Raw genomic sequence first — 19,095 nt, 5'->3', positions numbered from 1 at the left:
TTTCAATGATGCAACGAAAGTCCTGGAACCACGTTTAAAATTGAAAGTTTAATGTTGAACGCGTTTGAGTGAACGCTCGTTTAAACTCTGTTGGTGCACATGGCTATCAGCGTTTTAAAAAATTACGCTTCTCAGTGGAGAAAGAGGACAAATCCTATAATAGTTTAATTTTCTTTGAACTGTTTAAAATGAATTTTTCCCAGCACTTGGGCGGAGCTGGGTTTCTGTCATTCCCTTTCGATTCAAATATGCATCTTAGGGGTAAAGCGGAGTTCAAATGTATCTTTCAAATATTTCCATAAACCTATTTTTCCCAAGTGAAGGGAGTGTATTCCAGTTAGTCAAATTCAAATGGAAATAAGCAACTTATCTTAACTAATAACAATTATTTGGGTAACGGTACGGGATCACATTTCCAATGTAATGTTTGGTATTTCCTGCAGAACTTCCTGTTCAGAAAAGTAATCAAAACAAAAAGGTATCCTAAATACTTATTATTATTCCATACTAATCCTTCAATCTCAACCGGAAGCCAACCAAGATAAGGCAATGAAATAAGAATGTCAGACACACTCCACCGTAAGAGTTCACTGATGGTACTCTTTCTTTGACAGGAAACTGGGGGGAGGGAAAGAGGAGAGAGAGAGATCAATATAAAAATATCCTTCTTGTTACCATCACAATCGCCAATTTCCTTTCTAATTAAACTACATGGTATGTAAAACAATCATTTTCAGTAATTCGTACTTTATTTTCTTCAAGTTGAACAACTCTACGCAATACTGAGTTCGTACCCTTCTTGTTAGTACGAACTAAATATTGCGTAATTCACAATTTTGTTACGAAGAACAATTCCCAATATACAGGGAACTTTCAGAATTCTTATTTCTCGCTCGCTGAATGTCTGTTTAAAACCTGAAAGTGATAGATTTCATGATAGAAGTTTATATGCGTGTCATTTTTCCAGTTTACATGTAAATAAGACATAAAAGGTCAGAAATAATGCTACAGCACTTTCCTGTTAAATCTAGGTAAATTGATGTAGTCTAATTCATGGGTATTCCCGGTACCCCTCACTAATTCCGTGTATCTGCTTTTTATTTATTTATTTATTTTACATTACGTCAATTAAAGACTCGAAACATCGGTGATGCGTGTTTGAAATTGTGAAGCCAGTTCCTGTTGCCAAATGGTTAGCCTCTTTTGTACTCATGGTCCCGGGTTCAATACCCGATCAGGGCATTAACTGTTTGGATGAAGTTAACCTGTTCAGGCGCTCAAGAGCCCAATTCCGAACAATTTTATCATTTTCCTTCAAAATACCGCCGAAGTTTTAAAACAACACTAAACTATATGTCTGCATGCATTTATTACTTAGAAAATATTATTTATCGAGACTGTTTATATTGTCAGTATATTATATGTTATTAGATAATATGCTTTCAAATCAACTACGAAGCCCTAAAAAATAAATACTACCTCAAAAATACTATATTAACGTACAACGTTTATGGCGTTTGAAGGTGGTAGAGGTCTGCACGGGCTCGGGCCAAGCCTGCGGGCCTACAAAGCTTATATCACTTCGGGCTCTGGCCGGGCTCCGGTCGTAAATTTTTAAAGATAGAACCATATTTCTCGTGCTCTTTCACGCCTGACTTTGTATATATACTGTACAACGATATTTATTGGAACGTTCTTTCTGGAGAACTTTCAAAGCACAACTACAAATATTAAACCTCCAATTGCTGTGAATAAAAATACAATGTTGCGTTAATTATTAAGTTTCTGTAGTTCGGGCTTTTTCGGGTTCATTTGATTATCACACGGGCTCGGGCCTAAATGCCAAAACATATTTCGGACTCGGGTCGGGCCTTATAAATTCACGGGCCGGCCTGGGCTCGGGCTAAAAATTCCGGCCCGTGCAGACCTCTAGAAGGTGGCCCTCCGAATTTCCTTCAAACACTATTAGCAAATGAGAATATTTTTATGTCATTTGTTTACCTGCTCGCGCTATTGTGTGTTTGCTTAGCCACACCCCTTAATTCACGATAACGTTGCGTTACAGCCTTCGTTTCATTCACCTAGTTCATAGGTTATCTACTGTGTCCTACGCTTTACTTACAGTGAAACTTGGCCACCTGTGTATGACTTGATTTGGTCCTATTTCTTATATAACCTGCATTTTGCGGTAAGACTTGTATTGCTTATTACTTTGTACCAATTCGCCACCTAACTTACATTTGGAAGCATGGAAGCAATGCTATTAATGTTAAACTCACTTCTATATGTTGGACACTCACATGATCTTCATTTCTTCGAAACCTACCAGAACACCTTTTACTGCATTGGAGTTCCGAAAGGTCAATAAACCTAAGAAAGCCATTAAATGAAACTATTACACAACTACAACAGGCGATGGAATGTTTATTGCTTTTACATATATTGTAAGCGAATACAGGGTGTTCCAGGAGGAAGGGGCAACATTTTGGGAAATGGTAATATGAGTGATTCTAAGCAAAAGAAGTTCATATTAACATAGGTCCTAATCTCAACGGTTTGAGAGCTACAGGTTGTGAACCATTTTTGACTTTGTTGCGCATTGTTCACCCTGTAACTATTTTACAGAGGTAAGACATAGCGGATTTGAAAGGTGATGGAATGACCTTTCCAACGGTATGCAGCAAGTGGCAGTGTTGTCTTTGAAAGGGAAGCTATTGACGGAAATTTGAGAAAGTTAGGGTACTTAAAGAAGTTGGATGGCAACACTGACTAAATATCCCTCAATAACTTCTCTTCCAGAGATACCATGTCACATACTGCATATCGTTGGAAAGGTCATTCTATCACCTTTCAAATCCGCTATGTGGCACCTTCGCAGAATAACTACAGGGTGAGCAATACGCAATATAAAGTAAAAAATGGTTCACAACCTGTAGCTAGGGTTAAGAAATGGATAGGGTTAAGAAATGCACGTTAGCTTTGAAATAAAGTTGTAGAAGGACAGTTCACGCTTGCTGATAGGAGTAAAAGAGCATGATAGTAGATTGTGATTATGAAAGTGTCAACTAGAGTACGAAGGTGTGAAGAAAAGGATGAGGAGAGATATCACCAAAAATAATTAACTAATGGAAAAGTAAATATGACTGAATTGTAAAATATTCGTTTCTTTTCTATTGACTTTAATGCTATTGAATTACTCAAATATTGGTTTCTATTATTCGAAGAACCCGTTATTGGAATTTTAACAGGATTAATTCATATATAAATTTATTAACAGTACTGTTTTTGCATAACAAGAGTTTGTTAGCACATGGCCCTGGAAAATGAAATTAAATCTTTAATTGAACGTCCTACGATTATACACTGTAAGCTAGAAGGGACGGATTATTAATAAAAGTGAATGATTGTGAAATAATTGAAATGAAAATGAAATTAAATCTGTAAGTTTTACGTCCCACAATTAAGCCTGCTAGGCTAAAGGAGACGGTGATGATGAGAAATTAATGAAGATGGTGGAATGAAGAAAGCGGAAGGAAACGAGAGAACCCACGCACCCGGTGTTTGTCCATCACAAAGGTCACTTGGCACAAACTGGGATCGAATCAAGGACCTCATGCACCAAAGGTGAACGCTCTACCACTAAGCCACCGCGGCCGCTTGTGAAAGAAATGGTGCAATGTGACTATAAGAGGAAAATGGAAGAACCTACGGGCTCTATGTTGTCCACCACAAACTTACCTGGTCTGCGATCGAACCAGAGACCCCTTGTACGATCCGCGGCAAAAAAACCTGCAACATGAGGATGTAAGTTTATTGTGAAACTACGCCTAACAGCACAGGGAATGAACATAACGTCTAAGTGGAACGAATCACGCCAGGATAAACCTCGGCCTCCTCCCGTGCACACTTATTTTGGAGCAAAAGACCGTCATTTCATAATAAACTTATATGCTCATGTTGCAGGTTTTTTGCCGCGGATTGTACCATAGGTGAGCACTAAATATAACAGGGTCGTCATTTATGGAAGTCCGATCCAAGGCTCGAAAAATACAAGCACCAGGTCGACACGAAATAAAAAGTTTGGCGCCTAGGACAAATGGAATTTTATTGAGCACTAGTCAAGGAAAAGTTGCCTTCCTCCAAGAGTTTTAACATTTTAATATTCATTTGAATCAATAGTATAACGACCTTTGAAACTACTTACGTCGGTGGAGAGTATTGTCCCTTTCCCCATCTAAATCTGAAATGACCCTACTGACTCCAAGTTCGATTCCTCACGAGAGCATAATTACATATGTTAAGCGTATGAGGCAGTAGGACTTCTTGAATTTGTCGATAACGACTAGAGAACTCCACCTGTAAAGCCAGAAATAAAGGGAATATCAGGCAGTATGCTGACCACACATTACCTAAGTAAAAAGCTGGCTTGCCAGTCATAGCTTTTTGTGGGCTTGTAATTCCAGGGAGATAAGTAAGTAACTAAGTGGAAAAAACTCCGTATTTGGTTGGAATCTTTTAAGTTAATTTTGAGTTTTAGAAGTGCATTATTTAGAGCTAGTATTTTGATTCAGCACCCGTGACGATATAAGACGATATTTATTTAAAGGTGCTAATCTCAACTTCTTCGTTTGTTTCAAAGTATTGCAGAAATTATAATAATATATAATTTCTGTGTACGATGTTTGAAGTACTAAGTAGTAAATACAGAGAAATTGCCCATGTTGGCCACCATAAACTCCATTAAAAAGTGCCTGACTTACATAAAATAAATGTATTTTGAAGCAGAAACTGTTATTGACTATAATGTAAGCACTTCTCAAACCGTTGAAATTAGGACCTATGTTCATATGAACTTTTTTGCTTAGAATCACTCATACTACCATTTCCCAAAATATTGCCCCTTTCTCCTGGGACACCCTGTATATGAAACAACTGGTACCGGCGAATATATGAAACAACTGGTGCCGCTAAGACTTTCCATTCGTATTTACAAAATATTTGGTATCAAAATGGATTTGTAGAGCTGTCTCTCCCCTGTTTTCGTCATGTGCTCCAATCCTTTTCCTTTGGGGGGAAGGGGGGCCTGCAAGAAGTGGACAACAAATAACGATCGGATTCATGTTACAAAATGTTAATAAAAAATAACAGGCCTTTCTTTCTGCTGCTTGCTCGTTAACATACATTAGAAGCTATTTTCAAATGAACAAGAGAATCACTTTCGGTGTTTCGCTACTAGGAGGGTGGTTAGCGTACGCACCTCTGGCGTGGGAGACTCGGGTTCGATTCCCGGCGGAAGCTCGTGGTTCGGATTCCACGTTAATCAGTAGGTCTACGTCTCATATAGCCTCGCTGCTGAACGGGACGTTAAATCAACTCATCAAATACTAGGAGGGGTGAGATAGTATACTGTCTTGAGTATTCTGTAAGATTAACGATCTTATCTGGATCTACCGTCGTAGGTGTAAAAAGGAGAGAAGAGTAAGAAATGTACCGTTTCGTTTTCTACATAATAAACAAGTCAAAATCAAATAACTTCAAATAGTATGCGAATGACAAACTTATATTCATATTATTACATACACTGCTTTTATAATTTTTGCTTTTATAAAATAAAAATTATTACGTAAATAGTTAGTTACTGCATTAGAAGTGCTTACATTATAGTCAATAACAGTTTCTGCTTCAAAATACATTTATTTTATGTAAGTCAGGCACTTTTTAATGGAGTTTATGGTGGCCAACATGGGCAATTTCTCTGTATTTACTACTTAGTACTTCAAACATCGTACACAGAAATTATATATTATTATAATTTCTGCAATACTTTGAAACAAACGAAGAAGTTGAGATTAGCACCTTTAAATAAATATCGTCTTATATCGTCACGGGTGCTGAATCAAAATACTAGCTCTAAATAATGCACTTCTAAAACTCAAAATTAACTTAAAAGATTCCAACCAAATACGGAGTTTTTTCCACTTAGTTACTTACTTATCTCCCTGGAATTACAAGCCCACAAAAAGCTATGACTGGCAAGCCAGCTTTTTACTTAGGTAATGTGTGGTCAGCATACTGCCTGATATTCCCTTTATTTCTGGCTTTACAGGTGGAGTTCTCTAGTCGTTATCGACAAATTCAAGAAGTCCTACTGCCTCATACGCTTAACATATGTAATTATGCTCTCGTGAGGAATCGAACTTGGAGTCAGTAGGGTCATTTCAGATTTAGATGGGGAAAGGGACAATACTCTCCACCGACGTAAGTAGTTTCAAAGGTCGTTATACTATTGATTCAAATGAATATTAAAATGTTAAAACTCTTGGAGGAAGGCAACTTTTCCTTGACTAGTGCTCAATAAAATTCCATTTGTCCTAGGCGCCAAACTTTTTATTTCGTGTCGACCTGGTGCTTGTATTTTTCGAGCCTTGGATCGGACTTCCATAAATGACGACCCTGTTATATTTAGTGCTCACCTATGGTACAATCCGCGGCAAAAAACCTGCAACATGAGCATATAAGTTTATTATGAAATGACGGTCTTTTGCTCCAAAATAAGTGTGCACGGGAGGAGGCCGGGGTTTATCCTGGCGTGATTCGTTCCACTTAGACGTTATGTTCATTCCCTGTGCTGTTAGGCGTAGTTTCACAATAAACTTACATCCTCATGTTGCAGGTTTTTTTGCCGCGGATCGTACAAGGGGTCTCTGGTTCGATCGCAGACCAGGTAAGTTTGTGGTGGACAACATAGAGCCCGTAGGTTCTTCCATTTTCCTCTTATAGTCACATTGCACCATTTCTTTCACAAGCGGCCGCGGTGGCTTAGTGGTAGAGCGTTCACCTTTGGTGCATGAGGTCCTTGATTCGATCCCAGTTTGTGCCAAGTGACCTTTGTGATGGACAAACACCGGGTGCGTGGGTTCTCTCGTTTCCTTCCGCTTTCTTCATTCCACCATCTTCATTAATTTCTCATCATCACCGTCTCCTTTAGCCTAGCAGGCTTAATTGTGGGACGTAAAACTTACAGATTTAATTTCATTTTCATTTCAATTATTTCACAATCATTCACTTTTATTAATAATCCGTCCCTTCTAGCTTACAGTGTATAATCGTAGGACGTTCAATTAAAGATTTAATTTCATTTTCCAGGGCCATGTGCTAACAAACTCTTGTTATGCAAAAACAGTACTGTTAATAAATTTATATATGAATTAATCCTGTTAAAATTCCAATAACGGGTTCTTCGAATAATAGAAACCAATATTTGAGTAATTCAATAGCATTAAAGTCAATAGAAAAGAAACGAATATTTTACAATTCAGTCATATTTACTTTTCCATTAGTTAATTATTTTTGGTGATATCTCTCCTCATCCTTTTCTTCACACCTTCGTACTCTAGTTGACACTTTCATAATCACAATCTACTATCATGCTCTTTTACTCCTATCAGCAAGCGTGAACTGTCCTTCTACAACTTTATTTCAAAGCTAACGTGCATTTCTTAACCCTATCCATTTAGCAGTTACACGCGACATGCACGAAACCCAAATACTACCGACATGCGATACGTTATAAAAAAAAAAAAAAAAAAAAAAAAAAGTTTCTACTTCTTGTAACTACTTGATATCTAAAAGTACTACTACTGTCCGTGAGTTGAAAAGTGTGTAAGACGGGAAGTAAGCAGTAGAATAAGCGATAATGAAGTGTGCGTTTGCAGAACAAACAAATCAGTCACGTGACAAATTGTTCGCTCTGACATGCAGGCAGCAGTTCCCAAACAAAGGAAGATTTAATTGATGCTAGAACTGTGGATGGATCTACCATGCCGTGATGCAGGGCAGAGGAAAGAGTAAAGAGTGACGCTCGCTCGCATTGCACAGTACCTTGGTGAATCGAATTCCAAATCATTTGACGTCACACCACGATTGCCGGAAACGGTTCAAGAGCCAACGGCAACCATTTGCAGGAAGGCAACACACACACACCACACACATAACGTTTCAGTTATCACACCTTATTATGTTTCCCTTACACAACTTGTGTGCTGTGTGTAAACAAATTACGATTGTACTAAGTAAGTTACGCTGATTTGTGTAGCATGTTTTGCGCGTAGGACTGTCACCCAAACACAACCCTTACATTCTACAACAATCTGGATACTTCAGTGTTCGCAGACGCTGTTGCTCAAATATGGATGTTTTCTTGACTTCGCCGTAACAGCTGGAACCTGTGACGGTTCAAAATCACAACAATAATGACTGTCACAGTCGCTTTACGAGAATCGAGTGCGGTTTCCATAGCAGCTGAGTTCTCACACGGAGATGGGAATTAAGAGGCCAACTGGCGCAACAAAAGGCGATACTCTTTTCTTGTGAAATTGTAAAATTTTCAGTAGTAACTAAGAAGCAACTATTACACAACGGATAAAGTTCTTTCACACACATGTCACATTTAACAAAACATTGCAAAATCACACTATGTGCTTGATTCTTCATGACAATGAAACCGTCTCACTGTGTTCTACTCTCCCTAATCCCAATATGTATGAACATCTATCAGTACTTGTTGAAAACATCTTATTCTCGGGCTAACTTTAAGAACAAATTGTTCCTCTTTTTAAACCAGCAACATCCTGACAACTTTTTTGGAATAAAATACGTAATTTTAAACCCCAAACCTCACAACATTGTGTATCACTCAGTACCCAATAATTAGCAAGCCTTCATTTGGCGCGCGTCACAAATAGTGTTGTAAAGGCCTTAAAAAAGGTAAAACATTTTACCATTTTTTCTTGAGCTTGAAAAAAAAACGGAAAATTTGGGAAAAATTGAAATTTTCGAATGTTTTACTACTTTATGCTTTTAAAATGAAAAATACTTTTTATTTACTAGTTTAGAGTTAAGATCACTGAGTGCTTATGTTTCTTGTATTAGAATAGGGAAAACTTGTGTCAACAAATATATGTGCACCACTCCTTTAATGTTAGCACCGTAATAGAATGGAGTTATGGCTACAAAAGATACTAAAATAAATTAAGATAGACACATTTAAATTATCTTGAGCAATCTTATGAAGTTCTCGCTTTAGGGCAGAGAAGTGTTAAAATAACGGGCCCAGAATCATTTTAGTTAATACCGGTATGCTAAAATCAAATATATATTTTATGGAGATACGTATCTTACTTGTGCTGTGTAAAATTTCCGAAAATTTACAACTCATTAAAAAATATTTCGGAAATATCGGCAAAAACTGGAAAATATAATTTAAAAACTATTTCTTTGCCTGATGTTAATCTTATTTGCTGTAACGTGTCTGCAGCGTATATACAATAACAAATTTTGATTTTACTTTTTAGTTTCCTGAATTCTGATAAAAATCCCTCTTTATTATTTGTATGTTTTTCGCGCAACTCAGGGAGAGGATTTTATTTACACATACATACACCGCCGCACAAGTGTAAATTTGAGCAGCGAGAAATATATTAAAGAATTTTAACATGTGAAACTTCCGTTCGTTATTATTAAATACTTGTAAAATACCCGATTTTCGCACGAGGAGAGTACGTTTCATTTTGGATATAAAGGGCACCAAAACTGTCACCAATGAACTGAGACTCCAAAAAGTATGAATTCTACACTAGTATCAGTCATTTTCAATTACTTTTACATGTTACCCTCCCCCTTTAAGAATACTGATGGGAGCTGAATTTATATTTAAATAGGATCGGAACTGTCAATATTCATCTCAGCACGTGCATGAAAAGAAAAGCAAATAATTCGGTGAAATAATTTCTACATTTTGTGATTGAAATTTTGGGAGTTTCTCGGGGGGGAAATTTTCTTCGGGGGAACACTGTCCCCGGGCTACCACCTGAATTCATCCCTGTTCATGATGGTAGATGTGTATGCAGCTGTTAATGTCCTGTAATTAATGCATAATCACGAATAAATGACTAAAAAGCATATAAAGGAAATGAGTGCAGACTATTAATTTTCAAGAATAATTACAACAGTTTTATTTTCGATTGCTTTTTTTTTTTTTTTTTTTTTTTTTTTTAATATTCGCAATATTGAAGTTTCTCAACTTACACTTTCACGCATTTCAGGAAAAAAAACTGTTTCATTACTAGTAAAATTAACATAATACAAAGATTCTCGTTATTTTCCCATTTTTTTCCGGAAAGAAACCGGAAAAACTTTTTTTTTTTTACCAACGGGTTCAAAATTTCCGGAAATTTTACAACACTAGTCACAAATTTGTGAAGGATAAGAGAAACATCACTTCAAGCTTAAGGGAATTCTAAGCTATCTGAATTCCAACAATATTAGCTATGTGAGTTATATATGTGTGTGTTAAACATCACATCGTCAAACGTATGCTCAAAGTCTTTCGTAGGTTGAAAAGTCTGAATTTATTGAACTTTCCTAAGTTTGGAAATTACATGCAATTCAATACACAACCAGTGTTGCCAGATCTAAAGATTAAAAACAAAAAAGGTTGTGCTCCAAAAGTAGCGGATTTCGACAAAAAATGTCATATGTCCGGTTTGGCAATAGTCAGGCGGCGACCGCAATTTCGGACTGTTGGCGGTGGTGTTACGACAAACTTCGTACTACCTCAGCTGGAGTAGAACTGCAGTGTGCAATGAATTGGACAGGCAGTGATAGTATAAAATGGAGGTTTCCTGATTTTCAGAGAGATATATCTGCTTAAATTACATTTTACAAACGTTTGCAGTATGTTTATTCGCTGTTATTCCTTACGTCTTTAATTCATTTGCTAAATTGTTTATCTAGAAGCCATTAATATTCGAAGATTTATTGAATCCAAAACATCATTTCAAGCTCTTACTTTTTTTCTCTCTCTTTTCTCAAACATGACGAGATAGGCGGACATAGCTGTTCTATGTGTAAGACTTCCCACACACAGGCATACGGCAGTTTGGAAATCGAAAAGAGCGATTTTCAATGAGAACAAAAATGCACCAGCTCCTACTTTTTGTAAAATACAACCTACAAAACCTTGAAATTCCAACTGATCTTCACGCTTCATTATCAACATGCAAAAAGAATGGCAGTCTCGCAGAGGGAAGGGGAGGTCAATTAATACCATTTGCATGCGGTGAAGGCAACCGCATTGCTCGCCACCTTGACAATCAGTAACAAAACACGCGCTGAAGGACAAGAACAATCGTTGCGAGAAGATAATTTATACTTGGTTTGGTTACCTACTGCATCATGGTCAAGCAGCTGGGAAGAAGGCATATTCCGACGTGAACTGTCACTTGGTTTGTTGAAATCACTATCAATAAATTCCTATTAATTGACAACCTCTTCTCAACTAATACAATACAGGCTTGGTAATCCGATTTCACTGAACCTGGGGTTAACACACATTATAAAGAACTCGTATCATACGAAAAAACTGACAACATTTTCTAATTTTATAGATTTTGTGTAAGTATAGAATGAAATAAGCTATACTACACTTATTTTAAAATAAATTTATTACTATGACTAATTCGTAACAGCATTATATTATTACTTAAAAATATACACTGACCGAATATCTCGGATATTGCTTAGATCGGAACTGTTCAATTTGGTTCCTGTTTAGATACCAATCTCCTACGATTACTTTACTCATGTCATAAGACGTATGCTTTCAATAAAAACCTCTCTGAGAATGAAAAAAATATAGAAAATTACACGGATTATTATTTAATTATTGATTCAAGTTGTCTTCGGACAAAAGTTTGATTATTTATCTCTTGAAAAAGATTCTATTATCGTGAATATATTTGTTCCCCATAAAATACACTGACAATAAAAAGGATACGTGCTGCCGTTTGAAAACCCCTGTAGGCAGTATAGCAGGGGTTTTCAAACTAACAACAATGTATAGCAGGGCTTTTCAAAATTTTTGCTCCCCCTAACCACCAATATCTGAACGCGCCTCTCCTGTCAAAAATGATATGTGTCACCAACATATATACATGTGTTCATAAAAGAAAGACTATCACTATGATGAACTATGATTCATTTGTTAATCACTAGTGAAAACACCTCTTTAATACAGGTGATTTACATTGTACACATTGACTACGCCTTTTAATGTTATCAGTCGGTGTTGAATTATAAATTGTGGTAAGTCACATATTTATGTCAAAATTGAAATATACGAGTAGAGATGGAATTTAAATAATAAAAACCGGCACACTTAAAGGCTACTTTTCAAAATTATTTTTTTTAAGTGCATCAATTGTTTTCGTGAACGAAAACGACATGCAAATAGTTAAAATTGGCATATCGGAGAAAAGCATAATGGCTTTCAAAAATTGTGGTCGTAGAATAAAAGGAAAAGGGCTTCGTCTTATTTCTAATGCTGAAGATTCTATTTTCCATTGTTTACAATGAGAATTCGCTTTTCCAATGTTAAGTCTATAGGCATCCCGTTTTTCGGTGTTTATTTCTCAACGCTATGTCCGATCGGAACTTGTGATTCCTTACGATACTCAGCGCGCGTTCCCGAATCACCATGTCAAACTTGGTTAAGAGGCTTCATCCCGGCGAAATTAAAATACCGCTAATTTTACAGTAATTATGTGATATCCTCAAATAGATAAAAGATAATTGGAATGTGGAACAAAAGCGCCATAGACAATATTATTTTGCGTGAGGTACCGTTATCACAAGTCACCTAGTGGCTTTCCGTTTCCAGCCATTTAGAAACGCGAAAATAAATGCCGAATATCAAAATCGCTCGAAATCGAAAGCAGATAAGTGAGTCGTGATAACGGTATCTCATGTAAAATAATATTGTCTAGGGCGCTCTTGTTCCACATTTCGATTATCTTTTATCTATTTAAAGATATCACATAATTACTGTAAAATTAGTGGTATTTTAATTCGCCGTGATGAGGCTTCTTAAGAATGGTTCAGGCATCTCAGAGGAATACTCGGACAAACGAACGCCTAAATTGAGTAAGAGGAACTTTGCTCCTACGCTCCAATGAAGTTGATACAAACTGGGGATGGCCAAATTCCGGAATTTTTACTTCCCGGAATACAGAAAGAAAAATAGAAAAATTCTGGATTTCGAAAAAATTCTGATGTTGAAAAATCCGTCATTTAAAAAATTTCCTATCTCGGAAAAATTCCAGAATTTAGAAAATTTTGACCATCCCTAATATAAACACCTATTTAGATTGCGTATTTCTCTAGCAACATCAGTTAATTAAGCATTATTACAAAATTGATGGCGAAGTGCTTCCGTGTTGATTCGAGACTTTTATGTGGAACATAGTGCAATTTAGAAAAAGAGTTCTGACGTCGAATCATAACAGCGTAAAACAGATAACCAAAGTTCATTAGTTAATGTGATTGAATAGTACGGTACTTACTACAACTTTCCCCTACGATTCTATTAAAAACTGATTGAATCTGAAAACGATATATGATGATAAAAACTGAAAAACAATAACAGTAAAATTACTTTTAAAAACATACTTTTACCAAATGTATTAAAAGGAGAAAATAACTGCTGGGGTCAAATAAGAAATGATTACTAAAAACATTAAGCACAATTAGTATAGTGAACAAATTTCTCGATATCCAGAAATGTTTTAGCTCTCAACGTTCGTAGGGGCGTCCAACGCATTTACTAATTTTACCCAACCAAAAAATTATCCTGTTAAGTACATTTTATTAAAGTTTGTTTTAAAAGGTTTTAAGATTATTATTTTAACATACATCTGTTTGTTTATTTCAAGTAGTAACCACTTCAAAGTACTTATTTGTAAAATGAAGTTGCCATGAGGTAATATTTGGAAAACACTGATCTAAACAAAGTTTGGAGTCTTTCAGTATCCAGAAACTTGCAATTTTCTTTTTAAAAAAATCAATAGATGCGGTTTTTCAACTTTGTCCAGCAAATATTGCCATTTACTTTATAACTGGGCATTTAGCCACCAAACTTAGGGGAAAAACTGTGCGGAAAGCTCATGCTGTGAAGCCAACACGAAACCAGCAACAAACAACGTTAGAAAAGGAGGGAAAGTAAATGTCACAGGCCAAATAGCTGGAACAGGAACCGAAACAAGCGCGAGCACTAAATCACAATTTATCAGCAGTTGCGCACTCTTTTAAAAATGAGAAACTCAAAGCTTGCGGCGCTGGCAACCTTGACAGCGAAGTTCGCTAGATTGGTCTTTGGGCGGGATTAAAGGTGCGTTGTCATAGCAACGCCGGCTGGTGGGAGAAAGTGACGGTCGGCACGCGACAGCTGCTGTACCGAAGTTTAATCAAGTGTTGCTAACTACGCGGAAATCACTTTTTCAAAAACTCTATGCTAAAACGCGCTAAGGTGATTGGAAAGCAATTACTCTGTAATATTTATTAGCATGGTCAAGATTATATGTGTAATCTACTATTATTTGAATGGACAGAATCTATATAGTCACAATTCACTACAGTTTATATTTTATGTGACACTATTACAAACTAATGCAAATAACGGCAATTTATATAAAGAAAGAAAAAAACTGAAACGTCCACATATATAGTGTACCCCCCCCCCCCCCCGGGCTACCAAATTAATCCGTTCCGTAACGTTGTTCATGAACCGAAATTATCTTTCTCGCTGAAATTATTGAAAAATATACAATTAATCCGTTCTAAATACCGAAATGTGATAGTGTGTATATTGTACTGTACATTTTTAACAGACTTAACAAAATTCTCAATTTTACCCGTCATGTTCAGCATAACTAACAAAAGTACACTCATTTCGATTTTTTTTGTGTGTGTGTGTGTGTTTTGTTTTGTTTTGTTTGATACAGCCTCTGGAGTTAGACCGCGAAACATTTTAAAGGGTGAAGTTTTAATACTGTAATTAAGCGACTTCATTCTGTGGTATGTTTACACGTATTGTTTTTCAATGTTATTTTTTATTATAAACTGTATTCTCCCTACATAGACGTCTTTTTTTTCTTTTTTGTTTCTTCTCTTTATTTTATTCCAGTTTATGTTTGGTAGTTTTAACTATTTTCTTAAGTAGCATATTCAATTTTATATGGTTAAAATCCGTACCTAAGTGTAGCCATGTTCACGTGTAATTCCGTAACGCATAGATCGACTTGAAGAAAAATATTTGTTCACGCTTTTATCGTAGGCCAACCTTTTTATAGGAAACTAGTATCTTACCCTTAGTTTAGATGCGTACCTGACTACTTTGGTAGCGAGAAAGTGGAAAATTCAACTTTCTTTTTTCTTTAAAAAAAATAGTTATTAACCAACTTCTTTTAAATTTAAAAAAGCGCTAAAAGCGGAATATATAAACTGACTTCAAAACGTGCTATGCGTAAAGCAGAAAATAATTCAGAAGTGCTAAATAGAAGAAAGTAATTTTTAAAAGCACTATTATCTGTTGCTTTTATCTAAAGTTACTATTATCTAAAAAAAAAAAAAAAAAAAAAAAGCAAAGTAAACTAATCGCTAATAAAATTTGTTGAAAATATAATTCTATATTATGCAATAATCTGTGGGGCACAAATTCATTTTTTCTCATTTACAATAGTAACATTTTAGCGCCTTCAAAAGCTTTTCTCTCTTCTTTTAGCATTTTAATTAATTAATTAATTTTGCTGTAATTTTAGTCGGTTACTATTTTATTAAGTGATTTTTTGTGATGAAGAATATATATAAAAGGAAAATAACACTACCCTTTTTGAAGTAATATGTAACACTAAATTAAACAAAACAGCATGAGGGGTAAAATTCACAGTAATTTCTGAACACAGCAGTCTGACAGGTAATGTTTACACCAAACGTACTACTGGGCGCGTGGCACTGCAGATACCAGTGTGTGAGTGCGTTCGTACCCCGAGAGGAAAACTTCATAAAACTTGTTTGTAAACAGGTTTGGTCGCGAACCGAGGGTCCACTATCCATATGTTAACCATTATGATTTCTATTGATAAGTGGCCAATTTCCAGGAAATTTGTATTCTGAATTAAAGCTTATTATATCAGGTGTCCCCACTTAAAACCGGTACGCATCACTTCCATGTTGGCGTTCATAAATACAGGTAATTGGGTGTTGGCCTCATGCTAGTCAGACTAATATAGTTGGGTACACTGAAATATAGCATTACTTCTAGAGAGACGTCATTGTTGAGTTCGACATTTTAAAAGTAATTGTAGTGGAGAGATGTGGTAATATGTGTATTTCTAATGTATTTACTATTATCATCTACGAATTGATTTGCATTTTCACGAATAACAGATATATAGTTCAGATTATTCTCGCAATATCGAAACAGCGCATGCAATAAATACCTAATTTAGTTGATTATTAACATACTATGATTTAAATATTGTAACTTCATGCTAATACCTACAATGAGCTACGTTACCTTTTTTGTTCTTTTTATCTTTCCCACCATATGACACACTACTCCTCCATTTCAGAAAAACATTCGAACATCCACGCTGGCCTACCCTCAGAGTAGCGAAATATCAAAGGCGATCTTTGTAACATTAAGCTAGGTTGCCACTTTACAAGAATCTTGTAGCTGTCATAAAAAATCTTCCAACCCTACAATATTTCTCCATATAAACATAGTATTGAAAGAGACATATATTTTTTCATCTTGCAAGGAGTCAAACCATGTGCAACTTTCTGGGTCGTCTTGCTTGCTACCTGCTATCGCCTTCCCGCTGACAAAGAGAAAAGAAACAGTTTTGCCCTTTGGACGGGGAGGTGAAGCGCGCCAAAATACACGTTTTTAATAAGGAGGTTCACTATTTGTCCAGTAGAGTGCAGTGCTGCATCGGTGGAAATATCTTTCCTGCCATCAGAAAATTGTTATGTGTAAACAGTAAATAGTAAAATCGGGTTGCAAGATTTTTTTAATGACAACTACAAGGTTCTTGTAAAGTGACAACCTAGCTTTACAAATACATTCACTGTGATAATGGGGAGTTCAACAAAAGTGGGACGAAATAAGATCTTGCGCGCTTTTTTTTTTCTTTTATATACTCTTTGCAACATGACTACGATCGCTATTTGCTACAATTATGCAAGTTCCTAAGAAAGAAAGATGTTTCAAATATAAAAAGAAAATTAACAGCACTCACAACATATGGGCTGAACTATTGGTTTTTCAATGTAAAAAAAAAAAAAAAAAATGTTTAACGGCAGAGATTTGTTCACACATTACAAATAACACAAAAAAGCAAAGAATAGCATTATCGTCTCTTGTATCTTTCGGACAAATCACTCTCAACGGACTTTTTTTTTTTTTTTTTCATTTCTGACTTGACCTTTCGAAATGGGATACAGTCTACACACCATCATGGCTTTATGGATAACCATTAATTAAAAAAAAAAAAAACTAATATTAGATATTCTTAAAAAGTTTCTTAAGAGTGGAGATTACGGGTACAGTTAAGTTTTAAATTAGGTACATGGTTTTCGGACTATTTTGACACGGCAAACAAGTGTTTCTTGCAGACATGTTTCGGGGGGGAAGCCATTGCCCCCCGAGCTCCGGGAGTGCCCCCTGGAGAGGAGACCAAAATAATACGTCTACAGTATAATCATAAACCATGAGAAAATAATATATGGACCTCCGATTACTAAGTATGCCCCTTCCCTGGAACATTTCTTTGTCTTTAATCAAAGAAAAACAGCGGCACACTTCGGATGAGTTCCGTTACAACTGAGAATTACTGCTGCTGTGTTAGGTACTAACTGATATAGACTGTTTCAAAATACGTGCCGTTCCTCGCACGGAAGAAATGTAAAATGAAAGGCTGCATTGCAACTCGATCTCATATACTAGTAAGAATCAGCTACGTACATATTCACAAACAGTTTATTTCATAACAGGTACTATAGCTGGTTGAACATTCTACATAGCTTACAGGCTCTCCTTAAGAAGTATGATGCCTAGCCAAGTGTGGATCTGTATACCAAACACGTATACATACAGGGTCGGATCCAGAATTTTCTGAGGGTGATGCACCATAACTACCAAAATAACAAGTCTTATTGAAACTCTTTAAAGTGACATGTGACAATATTCTTTACAGCTGACAACGCTGATACATAGAACGGAGGGGACGGGGAGTATTTTAAAGAAAACGCAAGTGATATGCAGGAAAAATTGTTCTTCTCTCTTCCTGGCTTTTGTTTTCTTCCTTACTTAACAAATGTTGTATTGCTTTGCTTGGTGAATCATTTTCCTTCAACCTTCAGAAAATCGACTTAACTATTGCTTTTGCAAAACTCTTCTAAGCCCGAAATGGAAACATGACTGCAGAAAGTTTCGGCAAGTGTTGTTTTTTCACTGCTAGCTTTTCATTTTAGATAGTATAATATATTTACAACGAAGGGCGGAGGTGCACGTGTACCCCCTAAATTCGACCCTGTATACATTCATACATACAAGTTCATATATAACATTAAAGACTTCATTGTAGAAATGTAGTATAAAATCTAGTTTTATAGACCTTCTGAATGTCGTAAAACTTATTTTTAAATGATAAAATTTAGCAACACACAAGGGCTAAGAGACACATCGGTCCCTCTCCAACTGTCAACTACGCTGAGTAAAAATCAATTCAGACAAATTACGCTACGAAAAAATACGTACTTCATTAAGGTTCTTTAAAATGCAGATTTTTCATAAGATCTGATTTTATTAGATTTTGATATTTATTTTGGTTCTGATATTTTATCTTCATTTGATTTTACATTAAAATATCCCAAATCGGTTTTTATTAAAAAACGAGAAATGGTTTCTAGAAACTGAGAACCCGGCATTTCAGTTTTCCCCAAAAACTGGTTCGGTTTTCACCGAAACCTGTTTCCCGTACCTACAAAAGTATTATGGATTGTTACTGAAACACGTGTAACTATCGCGGAAGCTGATACATATTCCTGTTCTTGTAATACACAATTCTAAACAAGTTAACGAAGTAAAAAGTTTTGATAGAAAACCGAAACCGGTATTTGATAGAGAACCGAAAACAGTTTGTTAGAAAACCAAACCTGTCAAAAAGTTTTCAAAAACTGATTCTGCAGAGAGAGATG

The 19,095-nt window shown here is 35.9% G+C and overlaps 1 protein-coding gene across 7 annotated transcripts in view; it reads right to left on the bottom strand.

Moving 5' to 3' along the window:
• Positions 1-19,095, bottom strand: part of lilli (AF4/FMR2 family member lilliputian) — a 561,135-nt gene that overhangs the window by 84,473 nt on the left and 457,567 nt on the right. Inside the window, exon 1 of one of the 7 annotated variants that reach the window (XM_081737949.1) lies at positions 7,882-8,158. The exons of the other annotated variants lie outside the window; for them this stretch is intronic. Within the exon in view, the coding sequence (XP_081594075.1) occupies positions 7,882-7,906 (25 nt within the window). The 5' untranslated portion in view covers positions 7,907-8,158. Of the gene's footprint in view, positions 1-7,881; positions 8,159-19,095 lie in introns of those variants that run through there. 7 annotated transcript variants of the gene reach the window in all.

This window comes from Thermobia domestica, chromosome 14 (assembly GCF_964235325.1).
Source record: "Thermobia domestica chromosome 14, izTheDome1.hap1.1, whole genome shotgun sequence".
In the NCBI taxonomy this organism is placed as follows: domain Eukaryota; kingdom Metazoa; phylum Arthropoda; class Insecta; order Zygentoma; family Lepismatidae; genus Thermobia; species Thermobia domestica.
Note: the sequence above shows the minus strand (reverse complement) of the source record. Positions and strands in the feature narration are given on the sequence as shown.